This window comes from Myxocyprinus asiaticus, chromosome 23, assembly GCF_019703515.2.
Source record: "Myxocyprinus asiaticus isolate MX2 ecotype Aquarium Trade chromosome 23, UBuf_Myxa_2, whole genome shotgun sequence".
Taxonomy (NCBI): domain Eukaryota; kingdom Metazoa; phylum Chordata; class Actinopteri; order Cypriniformes; family Catostomidae; genus Myxocyprinus; species Myxocyprinus asiaticus.
In genome coordinates, this window is record NC_059366.1 from 42,292,726 (window position 1) to 42,310,815 (window position 18,090).

Consider the following 18,090-nt stretch of genomic DNA (forward strand, 5'->3'; position numbering starts at 1 on the left):
TGTATATTGCCTATTTCCAGATTATTGAACATAAACCTATCATTGGCCTACGGTCCACAGCAATCCATTTTGCTATTGAATTCGTCAGTCTTTCCGAGAGAGATTTAATAAAAGGGCTTTTATAAGGACACGTCAATATACACATGCAGCAGACGGATGCATTTGGAGCGTCTCACTTTGGTTGCGTTGCGTCACAAACAGCGTTTTTAGGTCGCTGTGTCAAGTTGCACATTTTCTATACCAGTGGTTCCCAAGCTTTTTTAAACTGCGGCACCCCTTTATAGTGTTTTTTTTTTTTTTTTTTTTTTCCCAAGGCACCCCAACCACTGAAAAAAGAAATAATAAACAAATATGCAATTGAAAACACTCCTTTATTTAAAAAGTTTAATATTGATATAAATATTAACAAATTAAATGAAAATAATGTAGCCGTCAAGTGTTTCTCCTAAACATTGCTTCAAGTTTTAAAAGTAATTATTCAAGAGCTAGCATAGGGGTGGGCGGCTGTGTTTCACGTGATTTTCGCGCACGCTATATCTGAAACATGAAAGTGCGCGTGAGTCCAGCAGGTTTTCAGATTGTGGCACAAACTTCAAAATTTGCGTGACCCATTTGAAGTCTGAGTTTTGGGTTTCTTACCTTAAAGCGCTTTGGAGGAAGTCAAACATCTCAAGTCGCGCCATCAATTTTGTGTCATCACACATCATCACCCTTAATAAAATTCAGTTTGAATGACGTTAGATATTAGAAAACAAACAGGCTTTGCTTTCGGATATTCAAATATTGTCTTCAGAAATGACTTAAACCATTAAGAGCCTTATGAAGTGTTTTATAAAAATACTAGTCCACAACATCAGACTGAAATGTGAAATTTAGCATTGTGGTAAGTAGGGCTGGGTATTGATACAGATTTCCCGATTCAATTCGATTCCGAAACACAAGCTTTCGATTCCTATTTTGATTGCATTCAATATCGATTCATATGGGATTTTTTCAGATATAATGTCCCTTTTACTTACATATAAAATATATGTAAATTTTCTCCCAGCTAATGCAGTTAATTAAACAGGGGACCTTTTAACTATAGGTACATTAGAAAAATATTAATTTTACTAATTATGTTTTATTATTTTTTTTCAGCATTTTGGTCACATTTTAGCTTTTTAAAAATGAACAAATAAATGTATTCAATCAATAAATAAAATATTATATTTCATATATTATTTTTGTTTCATATTTTTTGTTAAATTGCATAATTTGTACTATTTACAAGTATTTACATTGATTTGTTGAACACGTGCTAAAATCGTTAGTTTCTTTAACAAAAACTGGTATTTCTGTAAACAGTGTCTTTAAATGAGCGCATGTTAACTAGAGAGGACTCGAATGGATTTACCTCATCTGTGCGATGCATGATTAGAATTAAAAAAAAATATTTTTAGTTGTTTTTGATCAATAGCTGACTGTAAAGAACAGAAAGGGTATTAAAAGAGATATTGTTCAATGACAAATGGGTTGTGTGGATCTCGTCTTGGACACACATTACACGGAACAACTTTTACTCTCACATGCTGTGAAAGGATCTCGCTGCTGAACACTTCACGATTAAGCTACACAATTACTGGTGAGAGAAATGTAAACATTTACCAGCCAGTTGCCAAATACTTTCACTTTAGTCGCATAGCGCGGAATTTGGTTGCACATGCGAGTGATTTCTTCTCATTGTAGTGGAGGGTTGCGCATTGAGTGAAAGATCGATCTTGGGATTTAAGAATCAATATCGAGATCGTTCAAATGGAAGATCGCAATTAATCGCTTTAAGTTTTTTTAGGAACAGCAGCTATTAATCATTTCAAAATTGTGATAGTAAACATTAAAAAAGTAATTCAATAAAAAATAAAACAACTTAAATTTACTGTGTAATTATTATATATACATTAATAAAGATTCAATACAGTCAGAGTTTGACTGAAAAGCAGACCTGTTATTGAAATTATTGGGGTTAAAGCTGCTGAAGTTATCCTGCCAAGGACAGTGAGTGCTTTTCTCTTTTTCTTGTCAATATTGCTGTTTGTTTAATATTAACGAAAAGCTTATAACACCTGCAGCACGTCTATTAGGCTGCATTTACACATCGCACAGATCGGATATTTTGATATAAGATATAAGAAAAGGCGGCACAGATTTTTGTCCCCTCTGTTAACACTCCTGTGGTCGACCAATATATCGCAGATATTCTGACTTTTTTAATTATCGGCATCAGCCGATAAATTTTCCTGTTTGGCTGATTTGTTTCTTGAGGACGCTGAAAATTGCCTGCTTGCATGAGAAGCGACTGAGACGTATAAACGACCAGTCACGGATCATTTTATTGTTACGTGCCATCATGTTACTACAATAATAGACCAGTGTGCAACACAGTGTCATTTAAATGGTCCGCATATCAGAGCTGCAGCAGACGCATTTGAGCTCATAATGTTAAAGTGCTCGCCTGTTTCATTTTCCCTCTCTCTCCTCAACAGTTCCATGTAAGTTTTAACTGTCTTGTCTAATGATAAAAAGGCAAATATCGATAAAACTAATATCATATACCATCTGCAAACATACGCATATCTTGTTTAAACAGATGTAATAAACCAACCTCACAAAACTTAAGCAGATCACAGTTTTTTGTCAGTATTAATGAACGTGAGCTGGGTTTGAGGGACTATTTGATATGATAGTGTATGAAATATTAGTCAGTTACTGTTTCAGATGCATTAAACTCTAAACAAGAACGTGTGTACGGGGAGCTCGGATCATCGTCCATTATTCACTTTGATGGTTGTTTACGAGTTTAGTTGAGATGTGATTTCTTTCATCTCATTTGCATTTCTTCTCTTCTCCACCCCTCTAATCTCTCACCATCTCTCTTGGTTTATTCGCTCTCTGCTTCCCTTCTTTCCTATCAACTGTTTCTGCTTTCTTCATTTGCTTTAATTAGAGGAAGTGGTGTCATAGATAATACCTTAATGGTCTTAAAATAGACTTAGTTTTCTTTATGCAAGATGTAGTTTCTTATTTTACCCCAAAATAAAAGAGAAATATGGCCTGGACATGTTCTTGACAGGTATCGTGATATTCACCACATTACTACCTATATAAGTTAGTTATATTGATCCAGCATCTTTTGATCTCACCGTGGCACGTGTGTGTTTATCAGATAAGCCGGAATCTTGTATTTGTGAGTTTTCTGTTGTGTATTAGTGACCCAGCAGCTCTGTGCTGTTCAGACACACACAAACCTGTGGTTTGTCATACCTCTGGCACTGCTGGGTGTTTGTGTGATGTGCTCTTATTCTTCATGGTTGGCTTTGAAGTTCAGCAGTGTGAGACGACACTTACCAATCGCAACATGGCCATCCCTGCATGTTTCATAGTGCAACTCTTTCAATTTACATACCAGGTGGATGGACTGCTATAGACTCTGTGTGACCATGCACATGAATGGGTATGATGTGAAACAAATCAGTTGCCTGTTTTTGATTAAAAAATTCTGCAAGGAACTGCTCTTTAGTCAGGAACTCTTCAGTCTACTATCGGCATAAAGTAAAATATGTATAATAATCAACTACAGTTTGTTTGCTTATGCCGTTTAGGAGATGGTTTATTTGAAACAGATATTAGAACAGTAATAGACTGCTGTGAGAACTCATTCAAAATATGGAGCAGCAGTTGTCTCAAATGGTTGTACAGAAAAAACAGAATAATTGCAGAAAATGTGTGTAGACTTTTTATATAGGGCTGTTGCGGAAGCATGGTTGTGGTAGCATCATGCTATGGGGATATTTTTCTGCAGAAGTGTTTGGCCCTTAACAACCATGGTGGTAAAAATTTGCCACCGCAACAGCCCTATTTGCAATTAGATTACCACATTCATTCAGTTCATATTCTCTCATTAACTCTTTGTCTTATGCCTGATATGCTGAAAACTGCTCCGTTAATGTTTTCACATTCACAGCAATCACGTCTTGTACATGATGTATTATTAATTCAAAATGATGAATTTGGCATCCTTGGAAATTACTGGTATCTGTACAAAATTTATATCATCAAACAGTGGGCAAATATCGCATGTTTAGTTAGATACTTGAATCTTACATGACACTAACATTCTTAATCTTAACTGCTGACCGTTCTGATGCATGAAGCTGGAATAACTAGATTCGCGCCTAGCCTCCAAGAGTCCCGCTTTCTTTGATTAGGGCGGTGACCACTGCACATGCAAAAAATGTACCTTTTTAAAACCATTATGTAATTACCAAAATTGTTTTCATTGATGTTTATTGTGCTTTTGTTTACGTTCATGCTTTGCACTGTATTAACTGTGTACTGTGTTTGAAGTAATGTGCAGTTGAGAAGTAGCGCAACCCTACAAAGTGGTTTGATCCAGTATATTTTGGCGGGAAAAGAGCCTATACAATGTGGATGTTGCTAGCTTACCCGATAGTTCAGTTTTGAAGAGAGAAACTCAAGTGTTAAAAGAGGGTGAGAAACATTTTGTGCATTGTGCCTAGGTTTTTACTGCTACAAGCAATTTTACTTTGTTTAGGGCTAACCCTAACCCTAACCTAACCACCCTCTATCACAACTTGTAAATAAAGAGCACTTTTTACCTGAACCCACCTTGTTGTACCATACCTACCTGGCTCCTCCCTGACCCCTCAACGGCATGCATTACGACAATGTCACATGCATAACTGCCAGAGGCACTCTTACCAGTGCAATGGGGTGGTTGTCATGGTGATTCTAGCAGCTCTAATTGCAACGTTTATTTGAATAATCCCATATTGATTTTTAAAATCCCAAGATTGATCTTTTACTCTATGCTTTTTTTCTGTGGCTGCGTGAAATTGTTTTATCTAGATAAAAGTAATAGTAGTTATTTGTATTTCAATGTAACAAATGAAAGAACAATGGTGAAACGACCCCCCTGAAGTCCCCTCAATAGCCGCTTTTCCACCATTGAGCCAAACAGTTCCCGTCGCAAAACCCTACCGTTCCGTGACGATTTGGGCCAATTGGCACGGTTACACTTTCTTTTTCCATTGACACAAATCATTGTAACCAATGATTTTACCCAGCTCTTGCCATTTTTCTGTGCAATATGCACAAGACTGTCAGTAAATGGACTGAGGGCATGCCGTCTAATGCCTAACATGCTCAGATTGTGTCTCAGTGAGGCATGAAATACTGTCAACACAATGAGTGTGGCTCAATTACATTAATGAATGAAGGTTAATTGAGGTTTAAGGGAATATTGTTGTAACACGATGAGATTGTCAGTCTGTGCCTGTGGTGGAGACGTTAGCTGGTCAGATATGTGTGAGAGAATCTCGTGCTTACACAAACACACTTAATGAGCCTCATCGGGGGGCAGGGTTTTCATTAAGACCGTTACAAACCTCAATTGAATCCATAAATGCTGATGAGGATACCTCTGTATCGTGCAATGTTTACAAATGAAAAGGTTAATTTCAGATGTGAAAGCTGATGAATATTTCACAGAATGATTATGAATGAAAGATCGATGACTTGAGATTTGGGGGAGTAGAAGTTACTCTAATCAGAAACAGTTTAATGATACATTTTCTCTCCACGATCTCTGAATGATTCATCAAATCAGGAAGAATCAGTATCCATTTTCATTTCATGCATGTGTCTGTGTGATGCCACGTGCCCTTAACTAGAGATTCATAAGGATGTGTTCTTTTCTTTCTTGCTAGCTTGCTTTATTTCTCATGACTGAGCTGTGGTTTGGAGTTGTGTTGAGATGTGCTGATGTCAGTGTATGTGTGGGTCTTTCTGTCTGTCTGCCATTATAGATCAGTATAAATGAGATTATGATAGTTTAGAGTGCAGAGATGCATTAAGCAATTGATGCTGTTGTGTAAAAGAGAGGCACTGGGGAGTAATGGATAGCTGCCTATTAAATGTATGTCCTTGACCCTGAGCTTGACCTCAGTCACTGATGTGGGGTTAAACACACCCCCATCTGTGGAGATCACTGCTTTGCCTGGACTCTTAAGGGGAGGGGAATGTGTGTGGTTCTGTGTGTGTTCAGTGGCATTGATTCTGTGCAGGTGTCGATCAAAGAGCTGGTTTATAATATGGTGGATGAAAAGACCTGATTGAAGACAGTTTGTGTTTTAAGAAAGGATTGTGTGATGTGTTTCATATGTAAATGTTTTCATCTGATGTAAAATGAGTTGCTTTAGTATTTAGTAGATTTATTGGATTTGATCTTTCTATGATGTTCTGGAAGACAGGTGTGTGTGTGTGTGTGTGTGTGTGTGTGTATTTGAGTGAATATTTCACCCTGAAAGCAGAATAAATAATACACATTTTGCATAATAAAAAAATTAAGCCTATTTTTTGGGGGCCATTGTTTATTTTTAATGACAATCAAGCACATTTAAGTAATGCATCTGCATGTTTCTCTGTTTTTTTTTTTTTTTTGTTTGTTTTTTTATTTTTATTTTTTATTACAAATATTCTCAAATGGTGGTTCTCATTTTGGGGTGAAATTTGACCTGTACATGTTGTTGTGAGATGCATCCATTTGCATAAGAGTGTGTCTGTGCAGTAGGGGTGGGAATCACAAGGTAACTGGCAATACGATAAAATATTGATATTTAGGCCACAATACAAAATTATTGCGATTCTTTATTTTTGGTGTATTGCGATTCAAAACTATGATACATTGCAATATTTCACTCAATGTTTCTCATTCATCTTCATCAGACTTAAAGCTACACTATGTAACTTTTCTTTTTTTTTTTTGTTAAAAAATAAAATGTTATTAATGAGAGAGTGCAACAAAAATCCATCTTCCAAACCATGTCTTTACCCAAATACACTTTGATAAACCTATAATAATGATATGATATTATAAACATTTTCGGGACGGATTTTGTGGGAAATTGCATACATAGGTCATTCGCCCGTGTGTGTTGACGTCATATCCGTATCCGATTGCGAACAGATGATGATCAACAATATCAGGAAATAGCAAAACCATGGATCTGGGAAGTCACCAAATACACTATATTACCAAGTATTCGCTCACCCATCCAAATAATTGAATTCAGGTGTTCCAATCACTTCCATGGCCACAGGTGTATAAAATGAAGCACCTAGGCATGCAGACTGCTTCTACAAACATTTGTGAAAGAATGGGCCGCTCTCAGGAGCTCAGTGAATTCCAGCGTGGTACTGTGATAGGATGCCACCTGTGCAACAAGTCCAGTCGTGAAATTTCCTCGCTACTAAATATTCCACAGTCAACTGTCAGTGGTATTATAACAAAGTGGAAGCGAATGGGAATGACAGCAACTCAGCCACGAAGTGGTAGGCCACGTAAAATGACAGAGCGGGGTCAGCGGATGCTGAGGTGCATAGTGCGCAGAGGTCGCCAACTTTCTGCAGAGTCGATCGCTACAGACCTCCAAAGTTCATGTGGCCTTCAGATTAGCTCAAGAACAGTGCGTAGAGGTTCATGGAATGGGTTTCCATGGCCGAGCAGCTGCATCCAAGCCATACATCACCAAGTGCAATGCAAAGCGTCGGATGCAGTGGTGTAAAGCACACCGCCATTGGACTCTAGAGCAGTGGAGACGCGTTCTCTGGAGTGACGAATCACGCTTCTCCATCTGGCAATCTGATGGACGAGTCTGGATTTGGCGGTTGCCAGGAGAACGGTACTTGTCTGACTGCATTGTGCCAACTGTGAAGTTTGGTGGAGGAGGGATTATGGTGTGGGGTTGATTTTCAGGAGCTGGGCTTGGCCCCTTAGTTCCAGTGAAAGGAACTCTGAATGCTTCAGCATACCAAGAGATTTTGGACAATTCCATGCTCCCAACTTTGTGGGAACAGTTTGGGGATGGCCCCTTCCTGTTCCAACATGACTGCGCACCAGTGCACAAAGCAAGGTCCATAAAGACATGGATGAGCGAGTTTGGTGTGGAAGAACTTGACTGGCCTGCACAGAGTCCTGACCTCAACCCGATAGAGCACCTTTGGGATGAATTAGAGCGAAGACTGCGAGCCAGGCCTTCTCGTCCAACATCAGTGTCTGACCTCACAAATGCGCTTCTGGAAGAATGGTCAAAAATTCCCATAAACACACTCCTAAACCTTGTGGAAAGCCTTCCCAGAAGAGTTGAAGCTGTTATAGCTTCAAAGGGTGGGCCGACGTCATATTAAACCCTATGGATTAAGAATGGGATGTCACTTAAGTTCATATGCGTCTAAAGGCAGATGAGCGAATACTTTTGGCAATATAGTGTATATTAAACAGTGGCCAGGGTGTGAAACTAGCACCCACCACCCGCCAAATGCGACGAGGTTCAATCCAGTTCGCAAGCTCCTCGTCCAAATGTATTTCATGTGCGGGTAATTGTGGCGGGCGACGTCTCGGAGTGACACATGACAAGAAATGCTGTTAGTCACAAAGACATGCGCTTGAAGAAACACACTTGATTATATTTTGAAGAACAGACAAATGAAAATCTGTCAGTGCTTGTTTCTGATTCGCTGTTTGATCAGAGTCGTGCAGAACGAGTCTGTCTCGTGGACCAAGCGCATTTAAAGAGTTTTCACTCTTTTTCTCTCTGCTTCATTTGTCTGAAATCTGTTTGCAAGAATAATGTCGTCTATGAGAATGCTGAAAATGATCTCCGATCATCTCTGGAGGTGCTGTGAGTTTAATGCGCTTTATTTCCTCGCGGTTGGCATGCATTGCGAATGGAGCCATTGTAGATGGTAAATGTTTGGATTTGGGCAGCTGGTTAAATAAGATTTTTTTGAACACGTCGTTGTTTTATTGCTTTTTTCGTTTAGTTTAAATTGCAATTTGAATTTAGAAATGTCTTTTATTTTTTTCGTGTTTCAATAAATGAATACGTTTTTTTAAAGCGAAATCAATAAAGCATAAAAAAATGAATTGACCCTCGGCAGGGGGTTTGACGATGTAATCGGATATCGCAATATGTTTTAAGGCAGTTATCGCAAAAATATTTTTTACATATCGCCCAGACCTAATACAATAATAACAAATTATGTATATTGAATAGTAACACAGTTTCAATACACAAAAATATAATTGATTTCACCTAAAAGGTTAGCTTATTTTATATGATACTTACATTCTTGTCATTTGCCAAAATACCCTATGTTACTATTGTAAAACTGTAATCAATTTCAGTAAGGGAGGTTGATTATGTGTGAAGCATGAGAACTGCACCTTCTAAGGGACTGTTGTTGAATTCCTAGATCGATTTGTCAAAGATAAATTTTTTTCCCATCATCATAATATTAATGTGGAAAATGTAAATAATGATATCGATATTTGGCGTGCAAATATCGATACATTAAAAATATCACGATATTTTACATAACGATATTTTTTCCCACCTTTACTGTGCAGGCAGCTATGCGTTACATGTTTCTTTGCATTGGCATTCATGCAGGGGCGTAGCATTCATTTTAAAAGTGGGGGGACACAGCTGTTAGTAGGTGGCTCACACAGACCAAACACTTAGTGTAGTATTAATATATTACAGTATATATTAATATATAAGTATGTGTGGAGCAGGACGTGGTCATGTGTCTGTCACTGGGGAGAGAGGAAGCGGTAAGGACCACCTGGTGATTAATGATGCGTAACACCTGTTTCTCATTACAGTGGCGACGGAGATGGGCTTGAAAAGGCCGCCGAGAACACCAGTGAGGCAGCGAGAGTTGCGTGAAGCTGAAAAGCCACGTCTGTATCGGAAAGCCTGAAAAGCTTGCTCTTTGTTTATGAAGCTGAAAAGCCTATACTTTGTCTGTGAAGCTGAACGCTTGAATAAAAGCTGATTTACCTGGACTGCCAACCCTCTTCCCGCTTCCTTCCTGTTGGAACCCTTAAAGTATGATATAAGTATTATATTAATATATACGTATTATTTAATTAATATTTGTAGTATTTTAAAGATTCAAGTATTGCAAAATTAGCTGCAAAAATAAAGGGCATCTCTTGGAGCACTTCTGTATCACACATGACAATAAAAGACTGAGCACAAGGTGGTCCTGAATAAATTATTTAATAAATTACAATAATGACAATTGTGCATGTGCATCATTTTATTTGTTACTCTGTGCTTGTGCACTGTGGGATTTAAATGTATCCAAGTGGCTCGAGTTTTTTGACTACGTTCACTAAAGTTTGTTCAGATCCATTTAATGATTCAGTGACCATTTCTGGTGATGCCAGAAGGTGCTGACAAATGAGTGTCTTGTGTGAAAAGAGTTAGTCACTGAATCAACGATCAAAAGAACATTTTAATCCTTTAAAATTTGTATGTCTATAGACCTACAAAGAGACTTTATTAGAGGTTTTAAACATTATAAGAACAAAGCAAATCTATCATTTCCCTACAGTTTGCGAGCTGCTGAGCATGACTTTCATCAGAAGACAAAAATAATAGTCTTATAATAATTATGAGTTTCAATAACATCCGTACATTTTCATGTATAAAAAAAGCGTGTCTGCATATTTATTCACTTCAGTAAAATGCCTAAGAGGTCTAAGAACACAGCAGATCTATATTTTTCCTACGGTTTGTCGACTGCACACCAACATAGAGGTAAAAAACAGGAGCTGATATTAAAAATATAGCTTTATATATTTAACACAGATCTAGTATTCTGCTTAAATTGGCAAAAACAACCGATCAAACTATTACCTCACAAACATAATGTAAAAAGCATAACTTAATGAAGACTAGGGTTGCAACGGTCTGAGATTTTCACGGTATGATAACAGTCTCAGAAAATTTCATGGTATACGGTATTACGCAATTATTATTATCAGTTACAATGACCTTTAAAGGAGTGTAAACAGAAGGGTTTTTTTTTTTTGTTTTTTTGGTTGAACAAACGCTTTATTATAATTGAAACTTGAAAAAAAAATTTTTGAAACTTTTGAAAATAAATGGAATAAGAATGCTAACAGAATTATAATAATAAACCGAATTATAAACATAGCATGTAACTATAACATGTTATATAACTAAAGCATGTTAAATTAACTACTAAATGAAAAATAACATCAGCTGTGTGAGCTTATAAAGTAATGTCTTATGATTATTAACAATTAACATATACTGTAGGTGCACGACAGCACAGCCTGACTGCTCCTGTCTGTACCTTTAACTCAATGGTTCTCAACTGGTTTTGCTTCAGGACGCAGATTTTACATTAGAAATCAAGTGGCGACCCACCATATTAAAAACGTAACCTGTATTTAAGGTATTCTGGGTCGCATTTCCTTTTATGTTGCATAGTTTTGTTTGTGGTTTTCAAGTACAAGGACATGCATCAAGTGACATTATTTTTGTTGTTGACGTCAACAACAAAAGCGACAGGAAGTTTTCTCTCCACTTTTAAAAATTGAAGAGCATATTTACTTATATGAGCCCATTATTATCCCGTTTGTTTCCTAATTTCAAACATAATTCAAACAGATCATACATATTACACAGGAGGAAAGGCTCCTCATTACCATGGTTAGGTCAGTGTAGCTAGTCTTAAATAATAGTAATAATAATAACAAATTATAGTATTTATGAAAAAATAAATACTAGCTGAAACACATCTTGAAAAATGCCACTGTTGATATAAAATGAGTGTTGCTCTTTTCCTCCTCAGTGCTGTTTGGCATGTCAGGGCTGCCTACTGTTTGAGAGGTTTGACTTGACTTCCTCCGTAACGCTTTAAACTAGAAAATTCACACTAGAATTGAAATTGGTCACATCAGTTTTGAGGTCTGCGCTCCGCAATATCGAGGGAAGCCCGGTTGTTGCACGCGCGCGCCAGACGACAGAGTATATCATGATATACCTTTAGCTGATCGCGAGATTATTATTAAATCTGCCTCGGCAGTCCTAAATAGGCTATCACTTGGGCGGCCACCGAAATATCTTCAATGGGAGAACCATGGCATTGTTCTTTCCCTGCTGTCCGCGACCCAGTCTGAATAGACCTGCGACCCACCAGTTGAGAAACACTGCTTTAACTCACACACTCACTTATGTCAGACTCCCCTCGCCTCGCTTCTCTCTGACATTTTCTCCACTGCATGTGTGTGTGTGAGGCAAGTTGACGAGTCTGACAGGCAGACGAGGAGGAAAGGAGATGCGCACCCGCAGGTGAGATTCTCCGTCCGTTTGCATTTTTTTTCTCAATACCGTAGATAAGCAAATGTACATGGTATGATAACTGTCAATTTTCATACCATGGTATACCGTGAAACCTGCAACCCTAATGAAGACTCATGCACTGATATAAACTCCACTTACAATGTGTGCTTAAAAGAAGGATTGTTCTTTGTTTTTTTTCTGCAGTGCATTTCATGTAATGCTGCCAATCAAGAACGATAAATGCTGAGAAATATCTCTCATTTGTGTGCTCCTCATCTCTATGTTATTAATTTAGATCAACACCAGTGCCAATAAAAACATGGATAAATGAGCATTGTTGAAAGCAACTTTGTAAAACTGAATGAAGCATCGTTGATTAGACTGTCTGACGGCCTATTACGTAAGGGTTGTTTCGGCTCATGAAACTCACCTGTGATTGGCTGGATGGTCGCTCAATCAGCCCAAAGTAACAAAACAAAGAATACTGTATACAAATCCACCATTTGGACTCGTATGGGTTTAGCTTGGAAAAGTTCGGGGAACCAAAATCACCTTTATATAGAGTGCGGTGGATGTGTCCCCCGCGGCTGCTACGCCCTTGCATTCATGCATGTGTGTTAACCTTGTGCATTTGTGTGTTTTTAAGAGCTTCCAGAGAACTGGACAGACACGCGGGAGACACTGCTAGAAGGGATGGTGTTTCAGCTGAAGTATCTGGGCATGACGCTGGTCGAGGAACCCAAAGGAGAAGAGCTCTCAGCTGCGGCTGTCAAGAGGATCGTTGCTACAGTAAGACACATGTGCACAAAACAACCCTGTCATTTCTACTGTATGAACTGCTGCTGCACCAGCCAATGAGAGACTGCTCTGAGTAACACATCAAAAATCATGTTCACTTTAAGTTTAGTGGGCAAGTGCCACTTATATTTTCTTTAGGAAATGTAAAATCTAGTTTAGTTATGATCTGTTTAGGAAATCAAAGCAGATTTGTTACGAAATATCAGAACTGTGCATCAGGCTTTACAGTGTGCAAAATGCAATGAAGCTTTACCAACGTTATATATGCACTAAAGGAAAAACATACAGTTCTTAAAGTGTAGAATATGACCCTGTTAACTAAGCCACAGCTGCATTCGGTCTCTAATGGCTTATAAGTGGTGCTAATGTGTCTCGGGGGGGGGGGGGGGTTTCTGGGTGGGGTTCTGTGTGTGTCATGATGTAATGTTGGTTAGAAGCACTGAAACGCTTTTTGTTTCATTTGTTGTTACTAGTTCAAAACATTATGTTTGCTATAAAATAAAAATTAATTATCAATGAAAAAAAGTCAGCTTTGTAGTAGGACTGCAACTAACAATTATTTTTACAATAAATTAATCTTCCATTATTTCTTTGATTAATCAGATAAAAAAAGCCACTTTTTATTTCCTTTTTAATTACAATGTAATTATAAAAAGAACATCAATTATTGTATGCTATACATTCTGTACAAAAAAGGTTTTAAAAATATAAATGTTACAATATGAATTGCATGTATTAAAAAAAAAAAAACCCTGTTTGTCCTTAGTGACAGTATAAACCACTCTTGTGATGTCACTGATGGAGTTTCTCTGTGCACTGCGCATATATCCGACTATTTTATAGATAAAACAATACAATTAAATAATGCAACTGAATTAAGCTATATTTTAAAAAGCATATCTCAAATCAAATCACTTTTATTGTCACACAGCTATATACACAAGTGCAATGGTGTGTGAAATTCTTGGGTGCAGTTCTGATCAACATTTACAATATCTCTGTGATTTAAAGAAGTGATTGTTGGTAATAGGAATATACTTCTACTGAAAAATAAGTGGCAACTGCAGCTGAGGTACCTCATGCACCTTAGAGAATGCTGCCTCCCTAGGTGACTGCTTATGTTTCCTGTGCAAGGATCAGCTACTGTTATTAAATATTATAAATATGAATTTTCAGCAAGAAATTAAATGTATTCCATATTACTTGTGGACTATTCAAATTAGGGCTGTCTATCGATCATTTTTTAAAATGAATTAATTACAAGAGATGCTGATTAATTCAAATTAATTGCATATACTCTATAAATATTTGTTGAGAAAGGCATTCAAATAACAATAATTAAATATACAGTTGTGCTCAAACGTTTGCATACCCTGCAGAAATTGTGAAATTTTGGCATTGATTTTGAAAATATGACTGGTCTTTTATTTAAGGATAGTGATCATATGAAGCCATTTATCATCGCATAGTTTTTTGGCTCCTTTTTAAATTATAATGATAACAGAAATCACCCAAATGGCCCTGATCAAAAGTTTACATACCCTTGAATGTTTGGCCTTGTTACAGACACACAAGGTGACACACACAGGTTTAAATGGCAATTAAAGGTTAATTTCCCACACCTGTGGCTTTTTAAATTGCAATTAGTGCCTGTGTATAAATAGTCAATGAGTTTGTTAGCTCTCACGTGGATGCACTGAGCAGGCTAGATACTGAGCCATGGGGAGCAGAAAAGAACCGTCAAAAGACCTGCGTAACAAGGTTATGGAACTTTATAAAGATGGAAAAGGATATAAAAAGATATCCAAAGCCTTGAAAATGCCAGTCAGTACTGTTCAATCACTAATTAAGAAGTGGAAAATTCTGGGATCTCTTGATACCAAGCCAAGGTCAGGCAGACCACGAAAGATTTCAGCCACAACTGCCAGAAGAATTGTTCGGGATACAAAGAAAAACCCACAGGTAACCTCAGGAGAAATACAGGCTGCTCTGGAAAAAGACGGTGTGGTTGTTTCAAGGAGTATTTCATTCACATAGCCTATCAGATTAATATCAAGTAAAGGCCCAGCGAAAGAAAAAAGCTTTACAAGTTTATAAGCTGTAAAAAGGCTGTAAAAAAAATACCTTTTGTCGCATTTCGCTTATAACTTCATGAAAAACAAACAGAATTTAAAAAAACAGCAGATGCTTCCGATTGAGACAATTGTTTAATGGTCCCGAGTCCAAATACAACGTAATGGACATTAAAATAAATGTAAAGAAAATGTGACGCAACCTCAGAGATCTTTGCTAACATCCTGGGGGGCGGTCTCTAGTTAAAGTGGACCAATCACAGCTGGTGTGGTCTGCGTCTGCGTCAGGCTGCGTGCGTAGGTTCGACGCAGAAGTATAAATCAGCCTAAATTGTGGCAAATGAGAAAAGCATTTGTAAGACAATACATAAGTGGCTTTAGAAGGCAATATATTAATATTTCCATATTATTGAACCTAAGCCTATCAATGGCCTGCAGTCCACAACTATCCATTTTGCAATTGAATTTGTCAATCTGTCCGAGACAGATTTATTATAAGGGCTTTTCTAAGGACACATCAGAGTACACATGCATCAGACAGACGCTTTTGGCGCATCTCACTTTGGTTTCATTGCTTCATAAGCGGCTTTTTTAAGTCGCTGTGTCAAGTTAAACGTATTTTGAAACTTAGACAAACACGTCTCGAGATCCCTGCTTTCGAAATTGCGCTCCGTCCAGCTGTTTTTGTATGCAAGAACGCATCCTCCTCTTGTGCGGTCGCTAGTGTCAAAGCCTGAGTGTGGTTTGTCGTCTGTACAGCTGGAGTTTTGCTTACTGCCCCCTGCAGAAAACAGCTTGAATTGCTCCTCATTATGGTCTGGGGACATGATTAATTGCGTAATTGTTTTGAATGCGTTATTCTTCACACAATAAATCGCACTGAATTTATGTGTTAAATCAACATCCTAATTCAAATTAATTCAACTATCAAAAATCTCATTTGAAAAAAGCCTCAAATCAACTAGATGAGATCAGAATAATTTGGTTCTTCAAGTTGGAAAGTGACTTGATACAGTAGTTTTCTATCTCTCTGTCAGGCAAAAGCAGGTGGTAAGAAGCTTCAGAAGGTGACGCTGAAGGTTTCTCCTCGAGGGATTGTCCTGTATGATGCTGTTTCAAACCAGATGATAGAGAATGTGTCTATATACAGGTGAGTCACCTGCGGCCATTTGTCATGTTTACCTGTCTGACACTCTATCTGTGCGTGCGCTCTCTCTCTCTCTTTCTCCCTATAGCAATAAAAAGGAAAAAAGAGTTGTAATTGGCCCCTGAAATTCTGCCATCCATCATATAGAGCGGTGCAAGCTTTAGATCTGCTGTTTTCATATGTAGCGAGAGGGACAGAAAGTGTGTGCACGTGCTCTATTGATCTGTTTTAGTGTCTCTGTGCCTGCAGACAGACTCTCTCTGACCCTCACCTGGGGCCGCAGCTATTATTGGAATCACACTCATACACACTCGTGCTCTGACAGTGTCTGTGGTGTGTCTTATGAATAAACATGAGGGGGGTGTCGCCCTGCCGTTCACTCACTGAGGAATACTCCACACCACTGACTTCAGTGGTACTCAGTTTATGTGGGCGAAACATGTCCATGTCTTATTTCAATGGTGATTCCCATTAGATTCTTCTAACAAAATGTTTGACAGTAAATCATTTAAGAACTCCCACCCCTGGAGTCACGAGTTCGAATCCAGGGCGTGCTAAGTGACTCCAGCCAGGTCTCCTAAGCAACCAAATTGGCCTGGTTGCTAGGGTGGGTAGAGTCACATTGGGGTAACCTACTCGTGGTCGCTATAATGTGGTTCTCGCTCTCGGTGGGGCGCGTGGTGAGTTGTTCGTGGATGGCGCGGAGAATGGTGTGAAGCCTCCACATGTGCTATTTCTCTGTGGTAACGCGCTCAACAAGCCACGTGATGAGATGCGCGGATTGACGGTCTCAGACACGGAGGCAACTGAGATTCGTCCTCCGCCACCCGGATTGAGGCGAGTCACTACGCCACCACGAGGACTTAGAGTGCATTGGGAATTGGGCATTCCAAATTGAAAACATTTTTTTTTTTTTCCATTTAATGGCTGATGAAACCGGAAGTTTGGGTGGGACATATGAAAGGGTTCATCCTTTTTTCCCCCGTCCAGAACAGTAAAAATTCCATTCATTTTTTCCATAGGGGAATTGATTTTTAACAGTAACTTCTAAACCTTTAAAGACTTAGTCTCTGAGGTTGTAAATCAGTGGTAAATGCTTCTGTCGAAGCCATCAGTCCATGTTATTGCAACTTCATTTTTAATTAATTGTTTAATAGCGGAAGGTCTGCTCTACAAATCAGAGTCACGGCAAACAAAGTGCGCCAAAAGAGCTCTGCAGCGACCGCCCATTTCCATGATACACTGTGAATGACGAAATCGAGTCAGTATGCCTACACTTTCATACTATTTATATATTTGTATATATCTGAATATTTTGCAACAAACTTAAAATTTATTGTTTCTGTAAGTCAATAGTTTTATATTTTCTACTGTTTTTTTTATTTGATTTCGTCATTCGCAATCTTCATGAGTTTGTAATTCATTCCCTCATGAAAGACGTTACGGACACAGTATTGTACCTTTGTCTTTTTGTCTGATTTTCAGCTACCGTTTTGCTTCAAATCAAAGTTTGTAAAGTTGTGATGCACCTCTGAGCTGGTTGGTTTTGGTTCATGAGTTAGGTTCAACTCTTTTATTAAGGATTTTATGAAATTCCTATGGAAAAAAATGAATGACAAAAATACTTCCGGAACCAAGATGGCTAGAAAAGTTAAATTAAAGGGAAATGCCATCAAAAATGCCCCTGAAATTCAAAAAGTGGGAGCAAAAAAAGCCTTCTAATTCTTATGTTTTAAATATTTGTTACATTTGATATAGTTCTTAACATTATAGTTTAAGTTATACATGTTGATTTAATTCTTAGGGTATGAGGTAAAAAAATTCTTGATCTTAAACATTTTAATTAATGAAT

General features: G+C 38.0%; 1 protein-coding gene across 2 annotated transcripts in view; it reads left to right on the forward strand.

Moving 5' to 3' along the window:
• Nucleotides 1–18,090, forward strand: part of LOC127413550 (low density lipoprotein receptor adapter protein 1-B-like) — a 62,600-nt gene that overhangs the window by 24,707 nt on the left and 19,803 nt on the right. Inside the window, exons 1-3 of one of the 2 annotated variants that reach the window (XM_051650791.1) lie at nucleotides 11,947–12,230; nucleotides 12,868–13,010; nucleotides 16,129–16,241. In XM_051650791.1, the coding sequence (XP_051506751.1) occupies nucleotides 12,915–13,010; nucleotides 16,129–16,241 (209 nt within the window). In that variant the 5' untranslated portion in view covers nucleotides 11,947–12,230; nucleotides 12,868–12,914. Of the gene's footprint in view, nucleotides 1–11,946; nucleotides 12,231–12,867; nucleotides 13,011–16,128; nucleotides 16,242–18,090 lie in introns of those variants that run through there. The other variant, XM_051650790.1, reaches the window with a different exon arrangement.